At 39.2% G+C, this 21,843-nt stretch overlaps 1 protein-coding gene across 2 annotated transcripts in view; it reads left to right on the forward strand.

The window, feature by feature from the left end:
* Positions 1 to 21,843, forward strand: part of PIEZO2 (piezo type mechanosensitive ion channel component 2) — a 288,278-nt gene that overhangs the window by 191,811 nt on the left and 74,624 nt on the right. Inside the window, exons 9-17 of one of the 2 annotated variants that reach the window (XM_018908712.3) lie at positions 3,401 to 3,532; positions 4,607 to 4,645; positions 5,990 to 6,128; positions 6,465 to 6,598; positions 8,667 to 8,903; positions 13,805 to 13,928; positions 15,496 to 15,743; positions 16,376 to 16,524; positions 17,236 to 17,409. In XM_018908712.3, the coding sequence (XP_018764257.1) occupies positions 3,401 to 3,532; positions 4,607 to 4,645; positions 5,990 to 6,128; positions 6,465 to 6,598; positions 8,667 to 8,903; positions 13,805 to 13,928; positions 15,496 to 15,743; positions 16,376 to 16,524; positions 17,236 to 17,409 (1,376 nt within the window). The remainder of the gene's footprint in view (positions 1 to 3,400; positions 3,533 to 4,606; positions 4,646 to 5,989; positions 6,129 to 6,464; positions 6,599 to 8,666; positions 8,904 to 13,804; positions 13,929 to 15,495; positions 15,744 to 16,375; positions 16,525 to 17,235; positions 17,410 to 21,843) is intronic. The other variant, XM_030232978.2, reaches the window with a different exon arrangement.

Consider the following 21,843-nt stretch of genomic DNA (forward strand, 5'->3'; position numbering starts at 1 on the left):
CCTCCAAACATAGAAGATGCTTTGAAAAGGGAACACTGTAAAGAAAGGAGTATCCATGCATTAATGCTGGTTTTTGTTGCACAGGATGTTAGTGATGCAAGTGTTTGTCATTAGAAAGAGATGCTGAGATTTGCAAATCTGTATTTTCTGTATTTTGCACACATCCTCCCTATGGTTTTGGGCTTCTTTTTTTTTTTGGTCTATATGCATTTTGGTTTTGTTTAGTGGTGTCATAGATCAGGATTTAAAATTTCTCTTATTGCTTTTCTCCAGTAGACTGCATTCTCAGTTTTTTAAATCCAGAATGATTCTAGGTTTCATTGAAATTATTTTAATCTTGTGTAATTGTGGTGCATTTGATCCATAATAGAACTAAGTATATAACCTGCCTTTTCAGTCCCCAGTGATTTCAAAGTTACTCTGTATTTAGGATCTCACTACTAACCTACCTGAAGTTTAATAAATGGCAAAGACAAAATGCTGTGAGAAGTTTGGTGTAAAGAAGTTGTTCTCTATATGCTGCTGTCCTCTACAGTAAGAAGGGGCTCACCCTCGGAATTCTGTTCAAAAGAAGCTCTTGGACAAAAACTGTTTCGAACAAAACAAGAAATACTTTTTCAATCTGAAATATTACATAAGCTAAATGTAATACTGTGTAGCAGGTGTTAAAAGCAGAGTAAAACATGTAGACCTGATGGTTTGGTTTTTTTTTTTGGGGGTCCTCTTGTGGATAAAATTCTGCCTGGATGGCAGCAAGAATTGTCTTTCAGACAGATGCTCTTGAGACTGTCTCTAAATGCTGCAGGTGATGAGCAATTTTACAGAAACATCCCCACTTGAAATCTTGAGTTTCAGGGTTCAACTTTTTATGTGTGTGCACCACAGTGCCAAAGTATGGCATGCATGAAATTTCAGTGTATGCTCTCCATATGGGATTCTGAATGGATCTTACTCATGCAAAGTGGCTGTGGCAGTCAGTGGAAGATTTGCTTTTCTTATGCTTGCTGTTTTGGATCCTGACTTGTTCTAACATTGAGTCTTGTGAAATTCTACCTCTGCAAATAAGAAAAAGCAATCTGTCTCTGGAGATTTCAGCTCACAGTTGTAACTGCTAGTGCTGAAAAAATGAATAGAGCCCATTCATTCTGTGCTGTGAGTGGTAAGTAATAGTACAAGAGCCAGCAGAGCTACAGCACTTGAATGTAGAGTCCTCTTAAAAAATTTTTATAATTGTTTGAATTAAAGGGTATTTAAGAGTTGCTGAGGAAGAACTGAAAAAGTTAGGCAAGTCAAAGGACTCTCACAAGCTGTGCTTGTATGACTGATATTGTGTTTTCTGACTTTTTTTCCTCTTCTGAGAAAGAAAAAACAAGATTTCCCACCCTTCCCTGTTGTGTCTAAGGCTAAAAATATCTTACTAAAATGACTGTGTGTGTCTTAGGTCTTTTGTATTGTTTTTTGTCACCCTGGTGCCAAACTAAATGCCTTTGATAAGCAGTTCTTTATGGTTCATATTTATATTAAAGTTTCAAATGGCAGTGGTGAGTATTTTAAACACAGAATCAGTTTATTTCATCATACAGTTTTGCTAGGAATGCCCTTTTGCTATCAAATTTAAATATACAATCATATGTGAAATGTGCTACCATTTTCTCTGAGAAGTGAAACTAAATTAATAATCTTTGCTTATCTAAGTCAAGTAAAAAATAGGACCTGGCTGCTAGGATTGGAATGAGGAGAGTTTCAAAATGAGCTGGGATGTCTGGATGTCCTGTTCTCACGGGTAGCTTTGCAAACCTCTGCCCAGCACCCTGATTTATTCTTCTATTACATCAGAGGATTTTGCTTGAGCAATGAGAACAGTTGCCACCAGCAAGCTGCCACTAAGGAGGAACAGTGCAGGAAGAGCTCTGGTAGGGCTCAAAGAGAAGCTGTAACATACTGTGGTTTGCTCTCCTCCTCAGCTTAGTGACAACATTTGCCATCTCAGGTGGAGAAAAAACCATGTGGGTCAGAGACAATCACAGAGTCATAGGGCAGTCCAGGTTGGAAGGAACTTGGGAAGATCATGTGAAGCAACTCTTCTCAGAGCAGGGCCTCAGATTAGATTTTCCAGGGCCAAATCTTTGCATGGTTCATTGTTCTCATGGTGGAGAAAAAAAGGAAAAAAAAATATATAATTTTTAATTTTTTTTAATACTCAGAAGGTGTTTCCCTGAAGCAAATTATGTCCTTAGCCTCCTCTCCTATAACTATGCTTCTCTGTGAGAAGACTATTCTTGTCTTCTCTAAAACTGTAATTTTATTGCTGTAAATTTGAAAAAAAAAACCAAAAACCTGATTCCTGCATCCTTCATCTTCTCCAAACCTCTCATCATCTTGACAATTCTCTGTGGGATCTTGTCCAGATTTTCTGTGTCTCTCTTGAACCAGGGAAGCCAGAATTGCATGGCAGGTAGGGCCTGACACTTGCCAGGCATAGTGGAATAATCACATCCCTTGATCTGCTGGCAGAACTCTGGCTGATGCAGTCCAGGACGTGTCTGCCTTCCTTGCTGCTGGAGTTCAGTCCACTGCTGGCTCTTTTTCAGCTTGCTGTGCACCACAGCCTATTCCACAGAGCTTCTTCCCACACAGTCTGTCCACAGCCTTTACTGATATGTGGGTTTATTCCAGCTGCAGGACTTTATCTTTGATAAACCTTGTGCAGTTTTTGGTGTCCCATCTCGGTATGGTGAGTCTTCTGGCCCATTTACCTCCACCCAGTTCACAAATTTTGTCATTCACAAATTTTGTGTGAGTGCAGTTCCATCCAGGTAGGTTTGAATAGAACTAGACCTAGTGCCAGTCTCTGAGAAGATCCACTGATGGCAATCTACCTTTTTATTTTGAGCCTTTACCCTACTTGGAGAAAGGCACTTTAGCTAGTACTGCACCCATCTTGTGCTCCATTTGTCAGGTCTGTATCTTACTGGCTTGTTGGCAAAGACATTAATGGAACAGTGGTCAAAGGTGCTGAAATAGCATGCACTGCCTTGAAAATTAAATATTGCACCTTGTGGGTTTTATATTTTATGTATTTGTTTATGCTTATGGTATCATTATATGGTAAGCTAAGGTAGTACCTGGAGGTCTGTGTAATTCTGGTGTCATGCAGTTATAGAGACGATGTCATTGTTTCTGAAGCTGTCATCTCAGAGTCATCTACCATAAATCAAGTGTATTAGCCACTAATGGTGGTTGACTATGGTTAATATGGCTAAAAATGGTTAATTAGCCACTAAAAGGTGCTTCAGACATGCTTTGGAGAGGGAGCACCAGTTGGGGGGGAAATTTCAGTTCCTCAGCTGAGATTGTATTTACAGAGCTACAGCTAGTGCTGTCATTTGTTGTCATTTAGCAGACACCTGATGAAGAGAATTCTGTCAGCAGGGAAGATGACAAAGAAATTCCCTGCAGCCCAATTCCAATGACAGCAGAGAGGAGACGCAGTCTGTGGTATGCAAGCCACTATACAACTGATGAGAGAAAAGTAAGACTGGAGGGGGAAGGGTCTCTGCATTACACAATCCCTTTGAATTAAGGAAAGCAGTGTTACATAGCTTGCAAGTAAGATCTCCACCTGTGATTATATAAATCAGATAAAATATCTGATTAATATAAAAATCAAGGCTGCATGGCAGAGTAGGATAGGAATATATTTTGTGAAAATGAATGAAACAAAACCAGGAGCCAGTGTAAGGATGTAAATTAAAAGCATGCTGTATGTTTTTGGTTTCCACATTTAAGAAGTGTAGGGCTGGGCTTTTGGCCTGGGGCCATTATCTCTGAGCAAACCAGCTAGAAAGTCTGTCAGGTGTAAAGATCTGATCTGCCTTGTAGCTACTAATTAGCACTGTCACTGGTGAGTGGGGACTGCCAGCTTATCTTCCCCTAAGCACACTGGTGTTCTTCTTGAAGACACAAAGCAAGGCAGTTTAGGGAGCTGTGTAAAATATCCTGTAAGGGTCCAGCTCTCTACCACCTGTCTGCACCAGCTGCACTACAAAATTTCATTTGTTAAGTTATTGTCAAATTTTGGACATATGAACATTCATATATATTCAAGCCACATATACTCAAGCCCCAAGAAATCCACTCTAATAATAGTAATGGGAAAGGAGCTGGCAAATGGATAAAGTAATGTATTTTATATTTGTATCACAATTTTATTTGAACTATTTTTATAATTGTAGTAATTCTAATGACTGTTTAAAAACTTAGTTTTTAAGCATTGGATCATTAGAAAGACATTAGAAAGCAGTTAATCAGTATATTTCAATACTGATTAATTCTTTGATTTAATATCCAAAATTTCAATTCAACATTCTCAGTTCTAGTTTAAAATTCACAGGAACATAGAGTAAAATTATGTCAATGCTATGGCACACTGAATACAATTTTATGGTATTGTACAATTCTGCTGACTTTTTAAGAATTCTTTCTGAATTTCTTGGTGCAAATCTGCAAAAGTCAGCATATATGCATGCATGTATTCAAGAAGTCAAACTTACTAATGCTTGAGCTGTGCTTCTGTAATAATTTGTTCTTGCATTGCTTTTTGCAGCTTCTGTCAATGACCCAAGATGAATACAAGCCATCGGATGTTAGTATACTACTAGTCTTTGTAATTTTGCAGTTCTTCTCAATGTGTGTAAATACAAACAATGATACATACAGAGAAAACCTTAGATGACATTTTTAAAACTTCTAGATTTATGGTTAGCCTGCCATTTACCCTATAATCTTGATTATCTTTAATGTAATTGTCTTCTGCTTCCTTAATAATTTCCCTGACAAACCACTGATTGATCACTTGAAATTAAGCTGATTGTAGTAGTACCAACTGGCAAACGATCTTTGCTATTTCATTGGGTTTGAACATGATATGAAAATATGCTTTCTAATGCAAGCCACCTTTAAATTTGATTTAGTTTCTTTGCTATACTTTTTTATTTCATTCGTGTTGGAATGCTGAGGCCCTTAAAGCATGACCAACAGCACATATGAGTTCAATTTACAGATTATAGAAAATCCAAGTCTTTATTTGAACAGACAGCAAATGATCCATTTATCTTGAATGCTATAGACCTCAGCAGACTCTGAAAGCAGAAACGTCCCCTCTGTTTAGCACACACAGGAGAAAGGAGATGAAGATGAATTTTAGGAGTATCCATAGCCTAATCTAAACGTGCTCCATGGCCAGTATTTGGTGCAGCTGGATATGACTGAACATAACCCAGATACTATTCTGAAACAGTTCACAGGCTGTTGCACATGCCTGTGAATAGTTTTGACAAGCAAGATATGCTCCTGTCTCACAGCCTGAGCAGAAGTCAGTCTTGAGCACGTATTGCCCTCACTAACCCATTGCATGTGAATTTCTGCCAATAGGAAAGATATTGATGGTTGTGATTGCTGGAGCCCTTATTCAAACAAGCACAAGGGCTGAAATTGAAGTCACAAAAATAAAACAATTAAAGAATGTTGAATTTGCACTACCAGGTGACAAAAATGTGCCATCAATAAAAATGATTACCACAAGTGGTTTTATTAAGAGCTGCAAATATAGATCTCATCACTAATAATTCAAATTGGAAAGTAATTGATATCCATTATTTTAATGACTACAGGAAATATTTAGATGTGAACTTAAGTCTGAAAATCCTGATGTAGTAGTTTGCCTAAGAAGAAGAAGGATGAATTTTTGGTTACTTCTATTGGTATGGCACAAAAATCTAACAACAATAAATTTTGGAAGCTGTTCTGTGTTACTTTTGCATGCAATACGACTATAACATATCAGTTTCTTGGAAATAACTGCAGCTGCTTGTTAACTTCTTTTAGCACTTTTACTCTTGGCACTCAAGAGTAGCAAAACACAGAAGTAGGAGTCCCACTCCTCTAAGAGCCACAGTAAATGCAGTGCCTCTCTCCGGTGTCCTGGCAGGTGCTGCTGGTGACAGTGAACGGGAACCCTGCTGACTATCACACTATTCACCCTGCACTGCCACTAGAAAATGGTCCAGCCAAAGCAGACATGTACTCCACACCACAGTACAAGTGGGAGCCCTCAGATGGCATGTCAGGTAGTAAATTATCTTTTTTTCCCATGTGTTTTTCTTATTCTGTATCTCCAGTCACTGCCTCTAGCATTTCTTTTGGTAAGCTCTTTGGCCTGCTAAATAACTGCTGTCACCTTGCAATGATGGATACCCATACAGCAGTTTGGTAAACTGGCCTCTAAGTGTATACCATCCAAAACTCTTGGCCTACCAACACAGTGATTTAAAGTAGCCATCAAAGTGATTGCAAGCAAAATAATTTCAGGAGAGGTTGTATATCTGCTGCTGGTTGTATATCTGTTGCATGTACTGTCTTTACACCAGCATGGATTGCAAATAAGAATTTCTTTTTCTATTTAGAAAAGGAAGAGGAGGAGCAAGAAGAGGAGGAAGTTACTCAGGAGGAAAAGGAAAATGTTAAATTACATGCCTTGGTCTCTGTGTTTCAATTTATCATGAAACAAAGCTACATTTGTGCTCTGATAGCTATGATGGTAAGTACTAACAACAAAAAGAATGCTGTTGATTTTATGAAAGTGTCTTCTCCACGTTTTTCTGAAAGTAGTCTCATTGGTTGGTTTTCAGCAAGTCTTTGTATCAGGCTTAAAAAATATCAAGATGGTGTCTGCATAATTTTGAGCCCATTTTAGGTTATTAATTTCTAGGCCTGTTATGGACATTTCCAGGACTGAGAGCCCCAGGCTTTGTTGTCTGTGAAATACCAGAAAACCACTGGGTCTCAGTTTTCTATTACTTCCCAAGCTCCTGCACATGCTTGCACCACTCAGGTTTTTCACATGCTTGCACCACTCAGAAATATACCTCTAAAATTATTGTATGTCATACTGATATAGAAAACTATAAAAATATGGTTCCTAATTCAGGCAATGCATGCATCGAGAAAGGATCTATAAAGTCTGGTTTCCTGTATTGACACAAAAATATCTCAAGGAAAATACAACTTTGTGCCAAGGCAGACTTTTATGTTGTTTTACTTATTACCCTTCTTTCTCTTTTTCTTGCTGTTGCTTGTTTTTAAGCCTTCTTGTTGCGAATACTTTGAGCTGCATTGTACCAAGGTTTCCACATAATGATTAAATGTCTTTCTATATTCCCAATACAAGCTTTGCTTTTACTGTTTTGGAGAAGTTTCAACTATGATGAAATTAACCATAAAGCTTCTTGGCCCAATTTTGCATTAAAAGCGGTAAAACAAATTACCTTGGCTCCCTCTCATTTGCATAAAGTTTCAAACTTTATTGGCTGTCTTTTAACAGAAGAAGTTTCCCCTGTAAATAAGGTAGGCTCCTTGTGCAGAATATGGATCTAGATCGATGCATTCTGAGATATTAGCAAGTAATTAATTATTTTCATATTGACACAGTAACTTTTTTCCTATTTTTTTAACTCATGTACTTCTATGATCTAAGTATCATAGAATGGTTTGGGTTGGAACAGATCTTAAAAGTTATCTATTTCCAACCCCCTGCCTTGGGCAGAGACACCTACCAGACCAGGTCTGCATTTCCCTTTTAATTAATTCCTAGGGTTATATCTCTCAATGTAAAAGGAGACTATATATTTGAAGAACTTACTTGTAGTAAGTTCTAGTTTAAGCTAGTTTAGTGCTAGCTTTTATCTTGATGACATATTCTGATTTTATGTGATCCAAATTAGTTTATGACTTTATTTGTGTTATGCTCTGGTGGAAATTCCATTTATACTACAGCCAAAGACAGATCAGTGTAAGCTATTTTCTCATATGAGGATGGAGAAGTAGCTTATCAGTGTTTTTCATATACCCTTAAAAGACGCAATTTCCTGGAGGGCTAAGCTAACCTGATAGAAATATTCTTAATGTTTGATAATTTTTGTAATGCTTTATTGACAGTTGCTCCACAGTAGTAGCAGATATACAGCTAAACTTAGTCCTAAATCAATAGCACGTTGTAGATAGAAAACACTTAAACCCCCTAAATCCTTTTCTTCAGTGTTTAATAGAGAAGTTTTTGAAAACAGAATTCTGAAAGCTGTAGAAAATATTCTATAGTTATGAGTATTCAGGTAATCTACCACAGTTACTGTAGACTGAATGTTTTTCAGGTTGGGTGGGTGCACACCATAGCTTTCCATTTTAAACTGATTCCACAAAAACTGGAGCAGTATTGAGTTAATGCTGTTTTGTAATGTTGTCAAAGGCCTTCACTGCAGTACCCAGACTCGGTTTTGCCATTCCTACTCTGAATTCTTTGCTGCTGTTTTGCAAGAAAAAATTCTGTGCTCAAACTTTAATTTTTATTTTCCATCTCTTTTAGTTTGGTGTAATGAGAAGCAATGAGTCTGCTTACAAAGTGCAGCTAATGCATCAAGGGTTTGCCCTCAGAATCTACTGTTTGCAGGTTCTCCAAGGGGTTTATTTTAGCTGGTCCAGTAGGTGATTAATATGGGTGAAAGTCTGATGAAAATGAAAATATGTGAATGAAGTGTAACTGGAAATCTGCATCTGTGCTGTTCGTGAATCCATCTGTGGACATTTTTTCCTCTCTTTCCTCCTTCCATCAGGCATGGAGCATCACATATCACAGCTGGTTGACTTTTGTGTTACTGATCTGGTCTTGCACATTGTGGATGATTCGGGACCGAAGGAAATATGCCATGATCAGTTCACCATTCATGGTTTTTTATGGAAATTTACTGCTAATATTACAGTATATATGGAGTATTGAGCTCAAGAATAATGAACTTCCTCAAGTATCTGGTTTTTTAAAAAGAAAGGAACCTGGGGAGCTGGCATCAAAGGTAAGTGTAACAAACAGCTGAGATTTATTTATGAAACCACAAAATATATTGTGATAAAAATATGGATCTCTTGACATTTCTTTAAGAGTGTATCCCCAGTATTCATCAGCAATTCCAAAGTAAAGGGTAAATCATTAGAAAGAGTGTTCAGAAAACTGCTTCTTGCATATTAAGCTAATACTAGAGCAAATATTTCAGACAACTTTTAGGTTTTCATGATAATTCTGTAAAAAATACTTGGTGGATTGAAATAGCTCACTTGTTTGGTTTTATAAACTGGATTCAAAACTAGATGTGCTTTGATTCTCTAAATTAATACCCATGGGATGTCAGATCTGTCTGTGACAATGATGGCAACTGGAACTGTGTTGTCACTGCAATTACCAGTACTACTCACTCCCTAATGGTTTGGCACAAGCAGCAGGACATAGCTGTGGGTCGCTGAGTTTTAATTCTTTATCCTTGCACCTGAATCAGCACGAGTTGGAATCCATTTGAGGTTAGAACCAAGAGAATTTGCTGACCCCAGTGCATGATAGATTTTTTCTTTAATGTCTTGAAAAAGCATTTCATTCTGCAATTTTTCTCCTGGAGAAGGGACTGAGCAAAACTAGGATGTTTTTTCCTAGAGCACCCAAGAGGGGCATCTCAGGGAGTGCATCTAGTTGGCACTGCTCCCCTTGTGCTAAGTGGATCACTTCCCTTGTGACCCCTAATTACAATTTAAGTTGATTCTGTACGACATCTTCCTTGTTGGCAATACCTTTTGGACACCAATTTCTGGGTCTTTCATGCATTTGAAAGTTAGTGAGTGCTGTATTATTTGTCTTGTAACAGTAGGGATACTGTTTTTTTTTTCAATGACTTTATGAATCTATAAGGAATTATAACTGTCTTAATACTTCATTCTCTTTGATATTATTTCTTATTGGCCATATCATCAAATATCTTGTCTAAAAAGAGATGCTGTCAAGAAAAAGAAGCTGGTATGTGTATATGGTGATTTGGCCATATCCATAAAGCCATTAGCTGTTTAATGGGGTTTTTTAAGCTGAATTAAATGTACTCCATAACTTTCACAGAATCACACAATAGCTGAAGCCAAAAAAGACTTCATTGGTCCAACTCTCAAGCAGAGCCATCTTGATTACTCAGGACTATGCCTAGATCGTTTTTGAATATCCCTGTGAGTGGAAACTCTTGTTACATCCTGGGGCAACCTGTGCCAGTGCTCAATTACCTTAACAGGAAAAAAAGTGTTTCCTGATGTTCAGAGAGAACTTCCCATGTTTCAGTTTGTGCCTATTGCCTCTGTTCCCATCACTGGGCACCTCTGAAAAGAGTCTGGCTCCAACCTCTTCACACCTCCCTTTAGATATTTGTAGACATTGACATTCCTCTTGAGCTTTTTCTTTTAGATAGGAGAGACATGTTCCAGTCCCTTCATGGCCATTCAGCTGGACTCTCTCCTGTACATCCATCTCTCTTGTACTGGGGTGCCAGAACAGGACACAGCACTCAAATTGTGGCCTCACCTCTCAGTGCTGAGTAGGGAAGAAAAATCACCTTCCTCAACCTGCTGTCAACACCTCCTAATGCACCCATTAACATTCTTTGTCATAAGGACACATTGCTGGCTTACTAGTAACTTGTTATCCACCAGGATCTACAGGCTGTTTCTGCCAAACTACTCTCCAGCTGATTTGGACCCCAGCACCTAATGGTACATGAGCTGGTTCTTCTTCCCAGGTGCAGGACTTTGTACTTCACCTTGTTGAATGCCCTGATGTTCCTGTCAGCCCCTCTCTCCTGCCTGTTGAGGTCCTGCTGGATGGCAGCATGACCCTCTGGTGGATCAGCCACTCCTCCCAGGTGTGTGTTATCAGTAAACTTGGTGAGGGTACACTCTCCCCCATCATCTGGATTAAAAATGTGGATGTTGAACAAGACTGGGCTCAGTACTGACCCCTGCGTTCAGTATTGACCCCTGGGGCACATTGCTAATCACTGACCTCCAAGTAGATTTTATGCCACTGATCACCACCCTCTGAGCTCAGCTGTTCAGTCAGTTTGCAGTTCAGCTCACTGTCTGCTCATCCAGCCCACACTCCATCAGCTTCCCCCTGAACACCTTAAGGGAGACAGTTTCTTTCTGAAGTCTAAGTAAGAGACAGTATCTGCTGCTCTCCTTTCATCTACCACGTCAGTCATTTTATCATAAAAGTTTATTGAGCTGGTCAAGCATGACTTCCCCTGAACGGATACACTCTGACTATTCCTGATGGTTTTCTCATCCTTCATTTGCCTGGAAATGTTTTTCAGGATTAGCTTCTCCATCACATTAGAATCACAAAAGGGTTTGGGGTCAGCAGGGACCTTTCAAGATCATCTAGTCCAATTCCCCTGCCATGGGCAGGGACATTTTTCACTAGATCAGGTTGCTCAAAGTTCCATCCAGCATGACCTCGGACACTTCCAATGATGGAGCATCCACAGCTTCTTGAAGCCTTTTCCAGCATCTCACCAGTATCACCCTCCCAGGGATTGAAGTGAGGTTGTCCAGGCTTGATCCTTCACCTTGAACTTCTTGAAGATAAGAGTGACAATTGCTTTCCTTCAGCAATTCTCCCATCACCACATTTGATGAAAGATCATTGAGAGTAACCTCTACCAGTGACACCAGCCAGCTCCTGGGCACATCCCATCAGGACCCGTGCACTTATGTATGCCCACTTTCTTTAAATATTTCCTGATACAAGCCTGTTCCACCGAAGGAAGACTCATCCTTGCTTCAAACTTTTCCATGGTCTCCAGGAATTGTGTTTCCTTAAGGCCAGTCTTGCTAGCAAAGACTGAGGCACAGAAGGCATTTGGTATCTCAGCCTCTTCCATGCCCTGTGTCAGTAGTGGGTCTGGATTTTCCCTAGCCTTTCTTTTTCCACTGAGGCATGTACAGAAACAAATCTTGTTGCTCTTGACATGCCTTGCCAGACTGAGTTTCAGGCCTTGACTTTTCTAACCATGGCCAGTCTGTGCATTCCTCCCAGATTACTTAGTCCATACTCCATCCCCAGGCAGGGTCTATGCATTCCAGCAGTGTTGCTGTGCAAATCCCAACTTCACCTCTGCATCCTTCTGGCCTGTGCCTCCTAAAGAGCCTGTAGCTCTGTATTGCAAATATTCAAGGCATCACACCCTGTCTCTCTCATCCCAACAAGACCACAGCCCTGCACAGAGACCTGTAATTGCTTGGGTTTGTTCTCTATGCTGCAGGGCTCAAGTGTACAGGAACTTCAGAGGGGCACCTGGCATGCTGTTTTCCCAGAAAGAATCTGGCAGGTTTCCCTGTAAGGCTGTGTTCGAGTAATTGCCTTGCTTATATACAAATGCTTGCAGTGACCCTGCATAAGCCCTGTTTTGCTGATTATGTATTTCTTTTTGTTCACATCACCCCAGGCACCCTTTGCTTGTCCATCAGTTTCTCTTTAGTAGTTTCTCTACTAGTAACTCTGTACCCCCCTTTATTCCTAATTTAAAGTCCTTTGAATAATGGTTGAATTTAAAAGAAGACTGGATACTGTATTCTGCAGAAAGAAGTGTTCTGTAATTCTTTCTGCATAAGTGTCTGCATGCTATGTGTGTTTCCTGGTCTGAAAATGAGATAAAATCTATTCTTTAAAAGGTGGCTAAAAGCATTTCTTTGGTCTGCAACCCTTCAAGACTTTTTTTAGAGCCAGCTCTGGCTCTGGAAATGCCGAGTAGAACACGGGAGTAAATGTGGCAGAGTCAGAGGTAATCACTGCAGAAGAAAGCCTGTATTTTACAATATCAAAGGTTTGTGTTGCAAAAGCCAGAGCTCCAGTAGGTATCTGGGGAAACTGTGACAAGTCACACAGACTGACTATCTGCTGCCATGGCTCAGGTGTTAGCAAGAGTGTCAATAAAGAAAGCCATCTCCTGGGAGCAATTCTTTTCCCTATTAAGGTCTTGTACATTAGAAAAGAAATACATTGTACTTCTGGCCATGCCATTCTGTTGTGTGCAAAGTATTTGGCTCTTACATGCTTCCTCTTTGAAATTTTGTTCTATCTACTAGTGAAATGTCTCCTTCTGCAAGGGAAATTAACAAAAACTTTGTTAAAAGCAAACATAAAATCAGGTGTGTGACAAGAGGTTGTTTTCTAAATTTTGTCCAACTCTTGGTGCAAGGTGTTGAATGTAGCTTTTTGCAACACAGAATTGTACTCTTCATTAAAGAGATCTGTTTATTTCTAAGGTATCCTGCTGTAACTGAATTATCATTTCTTGAAGCTCTTAAAAGAATTTTGGGCTATCTTACCTCTTGTAACTGTTGCAAATGCAAGTCACTTTTCATTGACTGGGTCTTCTGTAACTGCAAGACATACAAAAAAAAAAAAAAGGATTTTTAAATTAACTGTGTTTAAGCACCTGAAGTAACAAACCTCCTAAATCAAAATACTTATGATGTACAAAATCATGGTAATAACAATACACTCCTGCATATGCTTCTTCCCCCAAAAAACGTAAAATATGAACAAAACCCCAACAAATGGGAATTACATCAATCAAGGCATAATAAGAAGATTCCTAAACTTATTGGACAGTAGTTAAAAACTGAACAGGGTAGGAATAGATGCATATAAGTGAATACCTTTAAGAAATGAAAATGTGCAAATGAAGCAAAGTTGTCTGTAATGCAGGATCTTTCCTAAATAACATAACTTGCCATAAGATACATTTTAACACCGGCGCCATCACTGCCATTTTCTGAGAGACAGAGAAAACAAAGGCATGCAAAATTTGTGAAAACCTCTGCTTGTATCAGTAGGACGTAGGATATACAATTAGTCTGTTGGTTTTGTTTTGATTTTTGTTTGCAGATTCTTTTCACAATTACTTTCTGGCTACTGCTTAGGCAACACCTCACTGAACAGAAAGCACTTCGGCTAAAAGAAGCCACATTATCTGAGGTCAAAGTTGGAAGTGAAGAAAATGAAGAAAAAGGTAAAGCCAGATCCAATTTAGTCCTTCAGTCATGATAGAAGTTCCAGTTACTGAGTTTCTCTGATGCTGAAAGCAATTAGCAACATATCTGTTATTAGCTAAGAAAGATACTACAAAATCTATGTGCAGCTTCCTCTGAGCTATAGAAGTAAAACTCTTTTAAACTTTAGAACTTCATATAAAATGTTCTTTACTGGAAGGTAATAAAATTACTAATTTCACAAAGATCATGGAAATTTTGAACTATCAGTTTACTGCTGTGTTCCCATCTCAAACCAGGGGATTAATTGCCTTAAAGTTTAACCACAGGAGATGAGTTTACCTAGGAAAAGTTGGTAAATTCCTTGAAAGTTGTGTTGGTACATAAACTCTTTTACAGACACAGAAGTTAAACCACAAATTTCAGTGGGAAAAAAAGCATATATTTTTTCAGTGCAGGAGCTCAAGCACACCTGAGAGAAAAGTTTACTTTCATAGATTCAGCTTACCTAATAACTCAGTGACTTGTTCTTTTTTTTGCTACTGAGCACATGTGTCTCCAGACATTCCTTGCTGTTTCTCTCTGGATCTTAAACTGAAAAAGTTCAGTGCACTGAAATGGTAGAAAGGGAGCCCTGCAAGCAGTGGTGTGGTTCTGTCTGTGATTAATTACAATCCTTGTCTCAATAAAACATCTGATCTGTGTCAAAGGTGTACTACAAGGATTTTCAAGGCAAGAGCCTGAGGAGGGGGATGGTGAATGGGACAAAAGGAGTGGGCAAGCCTCTAGATGGTGAAGTTTCAATATTGCTCTCAATGGAAGGAAAAACAACTGTACTGTGGTTCTGGCAAGCCCTGTTATCTAGAGACTTGCACATGTACTTGCTTCTGGGGGGTCACTTACCCTGCTCTCCACATACTTCACAAGGTTAATAACTGGGGAATCTTGACCTCTTCATAGGGCCAAAGCAGCTTTTCTTTTCTGGTGCAGCTGCAGAACAGAAACCTGGATAAAAGGTAGTTTTTTTGAAAAACAGCAGTGTTAGTGCAGCATTTACATTTTTTAAGCTTCTTTGGGTTTATGTTAATGTTTTCCCTTGCTTGTGGTTTTTGAGATAAACACAATATTATCTAAAGGATGAAACTCAAGACAAGAGGCTTGAACTCGAGATGAGAGTTTAAACTCGAGAGGTTTCTGGTGGTGATGGTGGTCTTTTTGTTTTCCAATTTAAAAGGTTGCTTACTTGAGAGTATAAGAGTATATGGAAAATGTTTTGTCTGTTGTCCATTATGCAGCCCTTAAGCTCTAATTTTCCACTAAAGCTGCTGGCATTTCAGACAAAACGAAGGTTGGTGTCTGGTAAGGATGTATAGCTGTGTGCCCTATGGCTCCAGCAGCAGGTTTAAGCTCATATGAAGTTAAAACCCTTTTCCTTGCTCTGGAGGCATGCATGATTAGGAATTACAGTCTCTTGTGAATATTGAGTTTTAAGTGTCTGTGTGTGTGCAGAGCTTTTACTTTCCACCCATTTAAGTTCTTACTAAAATCCCCAGAAGAGACAGGCCAAATGTGACTCTGTATTTGCAGAAGAGGAGTCGCAAGAGGGAGAAGTGTCAGAAGAACAGGAAGAGGAGAAGGAAGAGGAGGAGGAGGGAGAGGAGGAGGATGAACAGGATATTATGAAAGTCTTGGGGAAGCTGGTGATGGCTATGTTAATCAAGTACTGGATTTACGTCTGTGGGGGCATGTTCTTCTTTGTCAGCTTTGAGGGTACAATTGTCATGTACAAAATCATCTACATGGTACTGTTCCTCTTCTGTGTGGCCCTCTACCAGGTAAGGGAGAACTGTGTTAACTGAATTTTATCCTTGAATAGAACTGTTTGTACTTTTAGCTTGGAAATAAAGTAGCTCCAAATAGAGTTCATGAACAGTGAAGTTGTTCTTTAGTTAGATACAACAGAATAAGACTATTTGAAGGGATTAAGACTAATTTTCCTCTGGTTTTTGGTTATAGTGACAGGCAAAGTGCACATAAATTAGATACAATGCACAGCTCTGCCATGCCACTTCACCATAAGCTTTGGAACCTTTGTGGAAAATTCTGAGTCTATGCAAATTCTACATAGCCACCATGCTTCCACACTCCAATGAGCATGGAAGTCCCTCTCCTCCTTGACTTTCATCACCTAATGGTGATGAAATGAGCTGGCTAAAGCTGTCCCTGACTTTGTGTCTGTGGCCCATGTCTCATCAGACATTTTTGCACAAAAGTCTTTACTTCAATGCATTTGCATCAGGAGTAAAAACTAACTCAAAAATCTGTGCCTGACATGCGTAATCATTGCTCACTTCAGACCACCTGGAAAAATAGTGTTCTTCATCCATGTTCAACAGTACAATGTTAATATTTCTGTCAGTGTCTTTGCCTTCAGCTTGTGTCAGCATCTTTAGTGTGTGATTTTCAGGTACACTATGAATGGTGGAGAAAGATTTTAAAGTACTTCTGGATGTCAGTGGTTGTTTACACGATGTTGGTACTTATCTTCATCTACACATACCAGTTTGAGTCATTCCCTGGGTTGTGGAAGAACATGACAGGCCTGGATGAAAGGAAGTAAGTGGTTTTGATTAATTTTTTATTTGCATCTTTTATCTGAGTTCACTGTGATGGAAGGATCTAAGAGAAGTCTTCCTTCTTATGGAAGAAAAATGTCATGCAGCCATTCTCAGGCATAGCTGATTTTAGGCACTCAGTTATGAACCCATAGATTTATTGGTGTGACCATAGAAGTTAGCAAGACCAAAAGAGGAGCTCAGAGTTGTATTTTCTCCAATTGGCTGCTTAGGCCTTAGGATTGCTTCTGTTCTCAGTACAGTGCCAATACTTCCCTTCAACACTTTGACCACAGGAACCAGATCCAGGGAAAGATTAAGGGTAGGTCTGCAGGAGTAGGTGAACCTGCTCTCCAGCTAATAAGGAGGACTGAGATTCTTCATCCTTATGCTGAGTTGGGCATTTCTCAAGAGGAGCTTACACTGGAAAGTATAAGCAATATAAGTGGATCATCAGTCAAGAAAACCCATCTGATTCAGGAGATCTGTGGCAGGGTTTGTTCATTTGACTGTACTTTTACAGTCCCTCACTACATTACTGCATTACACTGCATTACATTGCATTGTAAAACTTTGGGAGAATTTTAGAAACCAAAACCATGCAAAAAGTACCATCCACTTATTTTCTGTTGCAAATAATCTGTAGAAATATCTCATGGAAAGGATATTTTGTGTGAAAAGATGCCTTAGTGGAATACTTTTTTTTTTCCAGACTAGAGGACCTTGGCTTAAAACAGTTTTCTGTGGCTGATCTATTCACACGCATCTTTATCCCCACCTCCTTCCTACTGGTGTGTATCTTACACCTTCACTATTTCCATGATCGGTTTCTGCAGATCACTGATTTAAAAGCTGTAACCAGCAAACAGGACAACACTATTTACAGGTAAAGAAGCAAAGTAAATGGAGCTATTGATTATCTGTATGGAAATGCTGTTTCTGACTATCTTGTAATGCTCACTTCTCAGTAGATGTTATTTGCCTTTGCTATAACAACCTGGCTTAAAAAGAAAGTGCACAGTATCCAGCATCCCACTACAACCAAAGTATCTGTCTATCCCCATTTTCCCCTACATACTGAACTTTTTCATTTTAAGATACATTTCCAAAGGTACTAATGGCATTTATATATTTATTTAATTGGCTTTGACCTTTACTGGAAGTTAGGTGCTTAATTACTGTGTGTGCCCTTTTGTATGTGTGTTCCTGTCAGTAATAAGAAATACAGCTTTTATTTTGGGTCACTTCTTTTTTTTCAACATCAATTTTGAGGTCCACATGAAGATTTGGATATCTGTGGAAAACACCACATTTTCTTTGAACAGTTAGGCCTTTTTGTAAAGTTGAACTTCAGAAATGGAAAAATTCTGAATTTGTGGTTACTTTTCATAGTGCTGACCCTTGGCTATGCTAGACATTTGGTGATTTCCTCCAGACGTTCAATGCATTTTTTCATTAATCTGGGACATCGCTTTTCCAGTGTTGGATTCTCACATATTTTCCTGTGTAAAAACCAGTCTGGCCTAGGATCCTCAACCAGGAGGATGAGAGAGACAAATGGTTTTGTAGTACATAGTGTTATATTATGCAATGACAATTACATTCATTCTTTGAAGAAAGCAATTAATTTAGACTCCACTTTTAGAATGTTCACCTGTCTAGTGATAGATGTATCTCAGCTGCACTTCTGTGAACGGGGACTAGCTGCATAACACCACATAGACCACAGGGAATAATGCTTCCAGTTTCTGTGTTTAAATAATTGCTAAGACCTGAACTGATAAAACTTGATAAAATTTCCTAATAAAGATGTGGGGGAATTAAACTTAACTTTTAAATGTCTGTTCGTGTAATAACTCTCCTGTTGCTCTTCTTGAATTGCTAAATGTGATGGTAGATTCAAGGGTGCTTTTGTAATGGCCTGTGAGCAAACTTCCCTTGCCCATAGTGGACTTTTGTGCAGCAGTAGGTACATGTTAAGAGCTCGAAATCAGCCAGGTCCTGAAAACAGAGCCCAGATATGTGTCCAAGCTGAAATGGGGCTGTTCCTGGGCTGAGGCATTTGGGGGAATGCTTTAGAGTTTGCAGTAGCTCTGCAAACTCTCTGGCAGCCCAAAGTTTGCACTTGTGCTGAGTAACAAAGGTAGTTTCCACCTCCCTTCTAGTGTGATTCAATAGACACAGAATAAAAAGACCCTGAGGCACTCGTAGGATTTTGATGGGTTCACTTTGCCTGTGCAACCGCTACTTGAAAATCTTTCCATTACACATGAAAGATACAAGAATATTATACAGCTTTCCAAAGGGTGGCATGAAGAGAATCACTGTGACTAAAGTCACTTTATTCCCAAAGGATGGAACTGCTGATGGTGAAGAACAAAATGTTTTAATGCATTGCGAGCAAACATTTTTGCCAGGAATAAATAGCCTTGAGATATCATGCTGAAGGTGGGCATTCATTGTCGTACCAAGCTTTTTATTAAAGTCACAGATGAAGAGGATAATCTGATATCATCAGCTCTTTTATCTTTGCATTAAAATGCTATTTTTTGAGTCTAAATGTGTACTAGATTGTATGAAGCAGTCACATAGGTAACTAAATATTTTTAACTGTTAAATGTGTCATATGTGCTACATTTGCCATTTTGCAGTATTTTCAAAATCACAAATATCACATATCTCCTTTGTTCCTCCTGAGAAGCTTTAACTATTATGACCAATACCCAAATCAGAACAGTTTTCTTGGTTTGTACTCCTACTAACACTGCCTGGCATATGAAAATCCATCTCTTTTCTTCCCTTGATGCAATAAATCACTAGTGAGCATCAGCTGACTTTTATTGTTCAAAGCTTCATGATAAGAGCACAGCTGACATATGTATTGGTGATGCATAAAGCTGGATAAGAACTAACACAACAACCATCTTCAACTTAACAGTAATGCTAGCAATAAGTTGCAGGGGCTATTAAAACAGTTTCAAGATTCATATATATGTGCAGTTCTCTCTCAAAGCTACTAAAAATTAAGTTTCCTTTTTTGCTTTGAAGACACTAGCATTCACTTAACAAATGCTTAACTTTTTGAATTGCTTTTATGCTACACCTTTGGCAACAAAAATATTTAAATAAAGAAACAGAACCCTTATTTTGAGTAACAAGACAGAACTCAGTCCTTTCAATAGTAAACTTGTTAAAATAATCACAGCAGCTGAGAGCTGGTCATGAAAGCAATAAAGAAAGCACGTCCAGTTCCTCCATCTGCCTTTGAACTGCCAGGTGGGATTACAGTGCTACAGTTGTGTGTAACTGAAGAGTCCTATTGAAATTGCTAAGAATGTTCATTTATTAAAATGCAGCTTCTCATGAGCAAAATTTGCAGAGTGAGTTGAGGAGTAAAGGTCTGCCAGCTGCAAAAAGAGGACGCAGAAACTAGCACATTGGAACTGGCAGAGTGAGGCACTTCACATTATTTGTAATGGTCTCAGAACTGAGTGTTGCAGTTTTACATTTGCAAAAGAAAAAAAAAATTCTCTGTTTAGGACTTTCCAAACCCATTTCCTAGCTGTACCATGAATTATGTGATGGCAGAGATAAAGGTGGTGAAGTAGATAATTTCTCTGATATGATGCTCCGCATTACATAATGCATCACATGATTACCTTTACATTTAAAAAAAAAAAAGAAAAAAAATTAAATGGTGGTATTCTAAGGCTTACTTAAAATAAAGCAGTAAAGGCTGTTCTCACATTATGAGGACTATGAAAATTATCTGTAGCTCTGGCTGAATTTGCATAGGATCTAAATGTCTAAGAGTTGCATTTATAAGCTTCCTAGACTTTTCACTGCATGGTGTATGTTAAAATTTCAGAGTGTGCATTGTTATGGCAATGTGCCATAACACGTTGGTAGACAGGAAAGTGCATTCGTTCCTATCTAACAGCTTTCTTTACTCTCTCTAATTAATTTCCCATTTTCATCTTGTGCTTTCTTCTCCCACCTCATAGCCATGCCAAAGTCAATGGCCGTGTATATCTAATAATTAATAGGTGGGTACTTCAATTCTTCCTTCCCTTTAAAACCAATATACCTTATTTTATTTTTTTTTTTGTTACTTCTTAGCTGCCTTAAAGCAAAGTATGTTCTTGCTGTGCAGTACTGTGAAGTAAGCAGGGAGATAATGTTGTTCAGGTGTTGCAGTTTCCTAAAGCTGATGAAGCAGTTAATACACCTCTTCTGCATATTTATACATTGTGAGTTTCTTCTCCCAGCTGAGAACTCTCCTAAACTTTGCCCATGCCTCAATGCAGGAATAATTGGTGCTATTTGTAATTGGCTGCAGACAGTAGATTTGGTTGAGGAGGCTCGTTTGTCTACCCTTTGTTTGTGCATGGAAAGATGCATGCCTGCATGCGCCTGTGTACACACAGACACACAAACACAGAGACACACAACCCTGTCTTTCTCCAAGCATGTAAGAATGGGAATTTGAGGGCCTGTTCAGTTAAATATGTGGTATTTACACATGAGTTTCTACAGACTGAAATTTCAGAGTTGGAAAGGGAACACTGAACCCACTGCATGCTAAGGCTGTTAATTCACGGGCTGAGTTGGGGGCTGCAGGATCCAAACTAGAAAAACTGCCATCATGATCATCCCTTTATAAATAGCATCTTGAAAACTCTGTAAATTAGATTCCTTTCAAAATACTTGACTGGAATAAATGTGAGCTATTTTTAAGTCATCTCTGAGAATAGGACTTCTGAGTTTTTGCCATTACCAAATATAAACAGAAAAACCAAGAAGATGCATTGTTTAGATATTTGTGACTACCTGCTCTAACAAGAAGTCAATTTATGAGTCATGTTCATGCTCCTTCTTCAAATGTCACCACATGGTTTGGGTCACTGTTCCTAAAAGTTCACCAGAGCTGGAATTCTGGTCTACAGAAGCCTGTGTTTAAGGGAGCGGTGAGGGCAAGCACCTTGGCTGAGGCAGGCAAGCTGGTTGCCAAGGGGCACGGCCAGGAGGCAAGGCTGGGCTCTCACCTGTGGGCAGTTGTGAACCAGCAATTGAGGGTGAGGATCAGATCTGGAATTGGTAAGAGGTTCATCCACAGCCTGGTGAGGTCCCAGCGAGTCTGTGGAGATAAGCTAGATGTGCAGTGAAGGCAGGGTGTCAGTCTGCATGTCAGGCTCAGGCTCAGGGAGGCAGGGGAGCAGGCACAGACACCGCTGCCATGCAGCCACAACATAGCAGTGAAGGTCTCAGCATGGACACAGCACCCAATGAAAGGAGAGGGACCTCTGCACTAAGACTTTTT

Source organism: Serinus canaria, chromosome 2 (assembly GCF_022539315.1).
Source record: "Serinus canaria isolate serCan28SL12 chromosome 2, serCan2020, whole genome shotgun sequence".
NCBI classification, from domain to species: domain Eukaryota; kingdom Metazoa; phylum Chordata; class Aves; order Passeriformes; family Fringillidae; genus Serinus; species Serinus canaria.